Below are 11,273 nucleotides of genomic sequence, written 5' to 3'. Positions count from 1 at the left end.
CAAAATTCATTAACACTTGTAGCCTATGCATCTCATGTATGTTGGCAATAACAGCAGCTAAATTTTATACCAATGAGAACTAATAAGTGTTGGCAATAAAACTCAAAACATTCTAACTAAGAGTTGCATTCTGGGAGCATTCATACAGCTTTATTAAAGTCTTGTGAGAATTGTGAAACATATTTTGTAGTTTGAAAAGTTTGCAAATTGTGAAAAGTATACAATAAACTTTCAAATTCAATGCCTTTAGCACATTATTCACAAAGAAATTCAATTTTGCTGAATTACTGCATGACACGTTAATTTTAATCTTGACAAAACCTTGTTTTACAATTTGCACAAACTATTAATATTTAACATAATCCCACGACAATTCTGGATACTAAGTAAACAGTTGAACATGGCGTGAAAATGGAATATTTTAACACCTTTTCAAAGTAGTAAATAGAACGTTGGAGCAAGCTCTATACAACAGAGTTTATGGTCAACTTTAAAAAAACAAGCACTGCAAGAGGATATGACACAGTTATAAACTGCACAGTGCTACATGTACATTGCCTCTAGTTTATTGTAATAGAAAGTTTTCATTGCAAGTAGCTTATTAATATTGATATTTAACTGTTATTAGTCAGTGACTGGATAATTACACACATATAGACAGGTGTTTGGATGTAACCTCATTTTTTATGACATGAATAAATCTTTAATTTGATTGTTATAGATGGTGATTACAACTCAGTGATGTTCTCATGAAGGCACTTAATGGTTTGAACAAGTAATCTCAAGGATTTATCAGGTCAATGTGATATTGCATGTGTATGTAGCATTATTGTTATCATCCATTATTAATTCGGTTCCATGCATAGAAACATCTGTTAAAAACTTGGTTCCATTCAAATAAACACACTTGTATGTTTCTGATATGGATGGAAGTTCAACAACAAAGTGGACAAGTATACTTGCACCTAAAATAAGTAAGGCTATTAAAAATGTAAGTGTTCTTCTAATTATAACATTGTACATTGGCTGCGTGTGATGGTATGGTAATTCACATGCCTGGTCAGGTAGAGTATTCTTAGTGTCCATTTCTGTTTCATTTAGACATGTTTCAGCTTGGTGAGGCACAGAGGGTGAGATAACCATAGTGTCCATTTCTGTTTCATTTAGACATGTTTCAGCTTGGTGAGGCACAGAGGGTGAGATAACCATAGTGTCCATTTCCGTTTCATTTGTTTGCATCTTCCTGTCATTATAAAGCATAGTTGTTGTCAATTGTTCCCCTTGACTGACAACTCCAGCTCGTTTCTGTGCCTGCGAACACAATCAGTTAGATTATCAATAATAAAAACAAGCAGCCAGTCGGTTGAGATAGCTCCGCTGTTAGCAATGCACATTTCAATTAAAGAACAGAAGATATCATTAGACAAGTCATTGTCAATGACACATCCCCGTTCCGTTCATATTTGAGTGACATATACATTCAAAGCAGATCATGACCGAAATGCACCTGCATATGTACAACACATTGTACTAAATCTGAACAAAATCCATCCATGCATGACTGAGATCCGGTTCCGGAATTGTGAAAATACGTGATTTTGATGCATTTTCGGCCTTAAAATGGCCATCATTCAGCTATTGTTAAGCGGATCATGAAACAAATGCACATATCTATTTGTGACATGATGTACAATGTACCATGTGTGTGTGAAGTTTGAACTTGATCAATCCAGACATGTCTCGGATACGGATCCAGAACTGAATTCTTTAAAACAAAATGGCCGCCAGTTGGCTATTTCGAACTTGATCCGAAAAAAAAAATGACGTGCATCAAGGTCCTATTATGTTTAATGTATGTACCAAATTTGAACAAAATCCGTCCATGCATAACTGAGATCCAGGTCCGGAATGGTGAAAATGTGCGATTTCAATGCGTTTTCGGCCTTAAAGCAGCCGCCATTTGGCTATCGTTAATGAGATCATGAAAAAAATGCACATACATATTTGTGACATGATGTACCTTGTGTGTGTGAAGTTTGAACTCGATCAATCTAGGCATGTCTCAGATACAGATCCAGAACTGAATTCTTTAAAACAAAATGGCCGCCAGTCGGCCATTTCAAACCCGATTCCAAAAAAAATGACGTGCATCAAGTTCCTATTATGTTTAATGTATGTACCAAATTTGAACAAAATCTGTCCATGCATAACTGAGATCCGGGTCCGGAATGGTGACAAAATTCGATTTTGATGCATTTTCGGCCTTAAAGTGGCCGCTATTCGGCGATCGTTAATCGGATCTTGAAAAAATGCATGTGCATATGTCCCATATAATGTGTGATGTATGAGTGAAGTTTGAACTTAATCGGTCCATGCATGTTCGAGATACAGGAGATCACGGACGCACGGACGCACACAGGGCAAAACATAAGTCCCCGTTTTCAGACTACGTCCGAACAGGGACGAAAAAATGAACAATATGTATAGTATCAAAGCAATGGGACTTGCTGTTTTCAACAAGAATTAAAAAATATCACTTGTCACCAAAAATATTCACCAAAAGTCGAAAAAGTAAAACATTGACAGGGACGACAGACGACGGCGACTGACAATCACTCATATCAATCACTCCGCTCGACAAAGTCAACAGCGGAGCTAAAAAGGTAGATTGTACCTGAACCTGAATTTTTCAAAAAATATGTGCAAAGTTTTTTTTCATCTGCAAACACAAATGGGATATACTCTGACAATCTTCCTATTCCAGTTCACCACTTGATGTACAAGATAAAATAACAATACATGTATTTAGTGAGATAACCTACTTTATTTGCTTGTTTCTGCCAATCTATCTTCATTATGCATATAATTAATATTGCTGCTTTAATGCACACAGCAATATCTAATGCAATCCATGTTCCTGCAAGATAAAAACTCAGACATGAAAAACAGTAGAAATTCTATTCTACCTCAAAAAATATCAATATTCTTATCAATGTGCATATAAATATAACCATAGCAGTTTATAATCTGCATATAAATATAATCATAGCAGTTTATAATCTGCATATAAATATAACCATTGCAGTTTATAATCTGCATATAAATATAACCATAGCAGTTTATAATCTGCATATAAATATAACCACAGTGGTTTATAATCTGCATATAAATATAATCATAGCAGTTTATAATTTACATATAAATATAATCATAGTGGTTTATAATCTGCATATAAATATAACCATAGCAGTTTATAATCTGCATATAAATATAATCATAGCAGTTTATAATCTGCATATAAATATAACCATAGCAGTTTATAATCTGCATATAAATATAACCACAGTGGTTTATAATCTGCATATAAATATAACCATAGCAGTTTATAATCTGCATATAAATATAATCATAGCAGTTTATAATCTGCATATAAATATAACCATAGCAGTTTATAATCTGCATATAAATATAATCATAGCAGTTTATAATCTGCATATAAATATAACCATAGCAGTTTATAATCTGCATATAAATATAACCATAGCAGTTTATAATCTGCATATAAATATAACCATAGCAGTTTATAATCTGCATATAAATATAACCATAGCAGTTTATAATCTGCATATAAATATAACCACAGTGGTTTATAATCTGCATATAAATATAATCATAGCAGTTTATAATTTGCATATAAATATAATCATAGTGGTTTATAATCTGCATATAAATATAACCATAGCAGTTTATAATCTGCATATAAATATAACCATAGCAGTTTATAATCTGCATATAAATATAACCATAGCAGTTTATAATCTGCATATAAATATAACCACAGTGGTTTATAATCTGCATATAAATATAATCATAGCAGTTTATAATTTGCATATAAATATAATCATAGTGGTTTATAATCTGCATATAAATATAACCATAGCAGTTTATAATCTGCATATAAATATAACCATAGTGGTTTATAATCTGCATATAAATATAATCATAGCAGTTTATAATCTGCATATAAATATAATCATAGTGGTTTATAATCTGCATATAAATATAACCATAGCAGTTTATAATCTGCATATAAATATAACCATAGCAGTTTATAATCTGCATATAAATATAACCACAGTGGTTTATAATCTGCATATAAATATAATCATAGCAGTTTATAATTTGCATATAAATATAATCATAGTGGTTTATAATCTGCATATAAATATAACCATAGCAGTTTATAATCTGCATATAAATATAACCATAGTGGTTTATAATCTGCATATAAATATAATCATAGCAGTTTATAATCTGCATATAAATATAATCATAGTGGTTTATAATCTGCATATAAATATAACCATAGCAGTTTATAATCTGCATATAAATATAACCACAGTGGTTTATAATCTGCATATAAATATAACCATAGCAGTTTATAATCTGCATATAAATATAACCATAGCAGTTTATAATCTGCATATAAATATAATCATAGCAGTTTATAATCTGCATATAAATATAATCATAGTGGTTTATAATCTGCATATAAATATAACCATAGCAGTTTATAATCTGCATATAAATATAACCATAGCAGTTTATAATCTGCATATAAATATAACCATAGCAGTTTATAATCTGCATATAAATATAATCATAGCAGTTTATAATCTGCATATAAATATAATCATAGTGGTTTATAATCTGCAAATCAATATAATCATAGTGGTTTATAATCTGCATATAAATATAACCATAGCAGTTTATAATCTGCATATAAATATAACCATAGCAGTTTATAATCTGCATATAAATATAACCATAGCAGTTTATAATCTGCATATAAATATAACCATAGCAGTTTATAATCTGCATATAAATATAACCACAGTGGTTTATAATCTGCATATAAATATAATCATAGTGGTTTATAATCTGCATATAAATATAACCATAGCAGTTTATAATCTGCATATAAATATAACCACAGTGGTTTATAATCTGCATATAAATATAACCATAGCAGTTTATAATCTGCATATAAATATAACCATAGTGGTTTATAATCTGCATATAAATATAACCATAGCAGTTTATAATCTGCATATAAATATAATCATAGCAGTTTATAATCTGCATATAAATATAACCATAGCAGTTTATAATTTGCATATAAATATAACCATAGCAGTTTATAATCTGCATATAAATACAACCATAGCAGTTTATAATCTGCATGTAAATATAACCATAGTGGTTTATAATCTGCATATAAATATAATCATAGCAGTTTATAATCTGCATATAAATATAACCATAGAGGTTTATAATCTGCATATAAATATAACCATAGCAGTTTATAATCTGCATATAAATATAATCATAGCAGTTTATAATCTGCATATAAATATAACCATAGCAGTTTATAATCTGCATATAAATATAACCATAGCAGTTTATAATCTGCATATAAATATAATCATAGCAGTTTATAATCTGCATATAAATATAATCATAGCAGTTTATAATCTGCATATAAATATAATCATAGCAGTTCATAATCTGCATATAAATATAATCATAGTGGTTTATAATCTGCATATAAATATAACCATAGCAGTTTATAATCTGCTTATAAATATAATCATAGTGGTTTATAATCTGCATATAAATATAACCATAGTGGTTTATAATCTGCATATAAATATAATCATAGCAATTTATAATCTGCATATAAATATAACCATAGCAGTTTATAATCTGCATATAAATATAATCATAGCAGTTTATAAGCTGCATATAAATATAACCATAGTGGTTTATAATCTGCATATAAATATAACCATAGCAGTTTATAATCTGCATATAAATATAACCATAGCAGTTTATAATCTGCATATAAATATAACCATAGCAGTTTATAATCTGCATATAAATATAATCATAGCAGTTTATAATCTGCATATAAATATAACCACAGCAGTTTATAATCTGCATATAAATATAACCATAGTGGTTTATAATCTGCATATAAATATAACCATAGTGGTTTATAATCTGCATATAAATATAACCACAGCAGTTTATAATCTGCATATAAATATAACCATAGCAGTTTATAATCTGCATATAAATATAACCATAGTGGTTTATAATCTGCATATAAATATAACCACAGCAGTTTATAATCTGCATATAAATATAACCATAGTGGTTTATAATCTGCATATAAATATAACCATAGTGGTTTATAATCTGCATATAAATATAACCATAGCAGTTTATAATCTGCATATAAATATAACCATAGTGGTTTATAATCTGCATATAAATATAACCACAGCAGTTTATAATCTGCATATAAATATAACCATAGTGGTTTATAATCTGCATATAAATATAATCATAGCAGTTTATAATCTGCATATAAATATAACCACAGTGGTTTATAATCTGCATATAAATATAACCATAGTGGTTTATAATCTGCATATAAATATAACCATAGTGGTTTATAATCTGCATATAAATATAATCATAGCAGTTTATAATCTGCATATAAATATAACCACAGTGGTTTATAATCTGCATATAAATATAACCATAGTGGTTTATAATCTGCATATAAATATAACCACAGCAGTTTATAATCTGCATATAAATATAACCATAGCAGTTTATAATCTGCATATAAATATAACCACAGTGGTTTATAATCTGCATATAAATATAACCATAGCAGTTTATAATCTGCATATAAATATAATCATAGTGGTTTATAATCTGCATATAAATATAACCATAGCAGTTTATAATCTGCATATAAATATAACCATAGCAGTTTATAATCTGCATATAAATATAACCATAGCAGTTTATAATCTGCATATAAATATAACCATAGAGGTTTATAATCTGCATATAAATATAATCATAGTGGTTTATAATCTGCATATAAATATAACCATAGCAGTTTATAATCTGCATATAAATATAACCATAGCAGTTTATAATCTGCATATAAATATAACCATAGTGGTTTATAATCTGCATATAAATATAACCATAGCAGTTTATAATCTGCATATAAATATAACCATAGCAGTTTATAATCTGCATATAAATATAATCATAGCAGTTTATAATCTGCATATAAATATAACCATAGCAGTTTATAATCTGCATATAAATATAACCATAGCAGTTTATAATCTGCATATAAATATAATCATAGCAGTTTATAATCTGCATATAAATATAATCATAGCAGTTTATAATCTGCATATAAATATAATCATAGCAGTTCATAATCTGCATATAAATATAATCATAGTGGTTTATAATCTGCATATAAATATAACCATAGCAGTTTATAATCTGCATATAAATATAACCATAGCAGTTTATAATCTGCATATAAATATAACCATAGAGGTTTATAATCTGCATATAAATATAACCATAGCAGTTTATAATCTGCATATAAATATAATCATAGCAGTTTATAATCTGCATATAAATATAACCATAGCAGTTTATAATCTGCATATAAATATAACCATAGCAGTTTATAATCTGCATATAAATATAATCATAGCAGTTTATAATCTGCATATAAATATAATCATAGCAGTTTATAATCTGCATATAAATATAATCATAGCAGTTCATAATCTGCATATAAATATAATCATAGTGGTTTATAATCTGCATATAAATATAACCATAGCAGTTTATAATCTGCATATAAATATAACCATAGCAGTTTATAATCTGCATATAAATATAACCATAGTGGTTTATAATCTGCATATAAATATAATCATAGCAGTTTATAATCTGCATATAAATATAACCATAGCAGTTTATAATCTGCATATAAATATAATCATAGCAGTTTATAATCTGCATATAAATATAACCATAGTGGTTTATAATCTGCATATAAATATAACCATAGCAGTTTATAATCTGCATATAAATATAATCATAGCAGTTTATAATCTGCATATAAATATAACCATAGTGGTTTATAATCTGCATATAAATATAACCACAGTGGTTTATAATCTGCATATAAATATAACCACAGTGGTTTATAATCTGCATATAAATATAACCATAGCAGTTTATAATCTGCATATAAATATAATCATAGCAGTTTATAATCTGCATATAAATATAACCATAGCAGTTTATAATCTGCATATAAATATAACCATAGCAGTTTATAATCTGCATATAAATATAACCATAGCAGTTTATAATCTGCATATAAATATAACCACAGCGGTTTATAATCTGCTTTTAAATATAACCATAGCAGTTTATAATCTGCATATAAATATAACTATAGCAGTTTATAATCTGCATATAAATATAACCACAGTGGTTTATAATCTGCATATAAATATAACCATAGCAGTTTATAATCTGCATATAAATATAATCATAGCAGTTTATAATCTGCATATAAATATAACCATAGCAGTTTATAATCTGCATATAAATATAATCATAGCAGTTTATAATCTGCATATAAATATAACCACAGCGGTTTATAATCTGCATATAAATATAACCACAGTGGTTTATAATCTGCATATAAATATAACCATAGTGGTTTATAATCTGCATATAAATATAATCATAGCAGTTTATAATCTGCATATAAATATAACCACAGTGGTTTATAATCTGCATATAAATATAATCATAGCAGTTTATAATCTGCATATAAATATAACCACAGTGGTTTATAATCTGCATATAAATATAACCACAGTGGTTTATAATCTGCATATAAATATAACCATAGTGGTTTATAATCTGCATATAAATATAACCATAGCAGTTTATAATCTGCATATAAATATAACCATAGTGGTTTATAATCTGCATATAAATATAACCACAGCAGTTTATAATCTGCATATAAATATAACCATAGTGGTTTATAATCTGCATATAAATATAACCATAGTGGTTTATAATCTGCATATAAATATAACCATAGCAGTTTATAATCTGCATATAAATATAACCATAGTGGTTTATAAACTGCATATAAATATAACCACAGCAGTTTATAATCTGCATATAAATATAACCATAGTGGTTTATAATCTGCATATAAATATAATCATAGCAGTTTATAATCTGCATATAAATATAACCACAGTGGTTTATAATCTGCATATAAATATAACCATAGTGGTTTATAATCTGCATATAAATATAACCATAGTGGTTTATAATCTGCATATAAATATAATCATAGCAGTTTATAATCTGCATATAAATATAACCACAGTGGTTTATAATCTGCATATAAATATAACCATAGTGGTTTATAATCTGCATATAAATATAACCACAGCAGTTTATAATCTGCATATAAATATAACCATAGCAGTTTATAATCTGCATATAAATATAACCACAGTGGTTTATAATCTGCATATAAATATAACCATAGCAGTTTATAATCTGCATATAAATATAATCATAGTGGTTTATAATCTGCATATAAATATAACCATAGCAGTTTATAATCTGCATATAAATATAACCATAGCAGTTTATAATCTGCATATAAATATAACCATAGCAGTTTATAATCTGCATATAAATATAACCATAGAGGTTTATAATCTGCATATAAATATAATCATAGTGGTTTATAATCTGCATATAAATATAACCATAGCAGTTTATAATCTGCATATAAATATAACCATAGCAGTTTATAATCTGCATATAAATATAACCATAGTGGTTTATAATCTGCATATAAATATAACCATAGCAGTTTATAATCTGCATATAAATATAACCATAGCAGTTTATAATCTGCATATAAATATAATCATAGCAGTTTATAATCTGCATATAAATATAACCATAGCAGTTTATAATCTGCATATAAATATAACCATAGCAGTTTATAATCTGCATATAAATATAATCATAGCAGTTTATAATCTGCATATAAATATAATCATAGCAGTTTATAATCTGCATATAAATATAATCATAGCAGTTCATAATCTGCATATAAATATAATCATAGTGGTTTATAATCTGCATATAAATATAACCATAGCAGTTTATAATCTGCATATAAATATAACCATAGCAGTTTATAATCCGCATATAAATATAACCATAGAGGTTTATAATCTGCATATAAATATAACCATAGCAGTTTATAATCTGCATATAAATATAATCATAGCAGTTTATAATCTGCATATAAATATAACCATAGCAGTTTATAATCTGCATATAAATATAACCATAGCAGTTTATAATCTGCATATAAATATAATCATAGCAGTTTATAATCTGCATATAAATATAATCATAGCAGTTTATAATCTGCATATAAATATAATCATAGCAGTTCATAATCTGCATATAAATATAATCATAGTGGTTTATAATCTGCATATAAATATAACCATAGCAGTTTATAATCTGCATATAAATATAACCATAGCAGTTTATAATCTGCATATAAATATAACCATAGTGGTTTATAATCTGCATATAAATATAATCATAGCAGTTTATAATCTGCATATAAATATAACCATAGCAGTTTATAATCTGCATATAAATATAATCATAGCAGTTTATAATCTGCATATAAATATAACCATAGTGGTTTATAATCTGCATATAAATATAACCATAGCAGTTTATAATCTGCATATAAATATAATCATAGCAGTTTATAATCTGCATATAAATATAACCATAGTGGTTTATAATCTGCATATAAATATAACCACAGTGGTTTATAATCTGCATATAAATATAACCACAGTGGTTTATAATCTGCATATAAATATAACCATAGCAGTTTATAATCTGCATATAAATATAATCATAGCAGTTTATAATCTGCATATAAATATAACCATAGCAGTTTATAATCTGCATATAAATATAACCATAGCAGTTTATAATCTGCATATAAATATAACCATAGCAGTTTATAATCTGCATATAAATATAACCACAGCGGTTTATAATCTGCATATAAATATAACCATAGCAGTTTATAATCTGCATATAAATATAACTATAGCAGTTTATAATCTGCATATAAATATAACCACAGTGGTTTATAATCTGCATATAAATATAACCATAGCAGTTTATAATCTGCATATAAATATAATCATAGCAGTTTATAATCTGCATATAAATATAAACATAGCAGTTTATAATCTGCATATAAATATAATCATAGCAGTTTA

General features: G+C 27.0%; 1 protein-coding gene across 2 annotated transcripts in view; it reads right to left on the bottom strand.

Moving 5' to 3' along the window:
* Positions 1 to 664: 664 nt before the first annotated feature.
* LOC144349513 (multidrug and toxin extrusion protein 1-like) overlaps positions 665 to 11,273 on the bottom strand; it is an 85,663-nt gene continuing 75,054 nt past the window's right edge. For both annotated transcript variants that reach the window (XM_085499964.1, XM_085499965.1), the window contains 2 exons: positions 2,823 to 2,917; positions 665 to 1,311 (listed from right to left, as the gene is read on the bottom strand). In XM_085499964.1, coding sequence (XP_085356090.1) covers positions 793 to 1,311; positions 2,823 to 2,917 — 614 coding nt within the window. In that variant the 3' untranslated portion in view covers positions 665 to 792. The remainder of the gene's footprint in view (positions 1,312 to 2,822; positions 2,918 to 11,273) is intronic.

This window comes from Saccoglossus kowalevskii, chromosome 6 (genome assembly GCF_978046115.1).
Source record: "Saccoglossus kowalevskii chromosome 6, keSacKowa6.1, whole genome shotgun sequence".
In the NCBI taxonomy this organism is placed as follows: Eukaryota; Metazoa; Hemichordata; class Enteropneusta; family Harrimaniidae; genus Saccoglossus; species Saccoglossus kowalevskii.
Note: the sequence above shows the minus strand (reverse complement) of the source record. Positions and strands in the feature narration are given on the sequence as shown.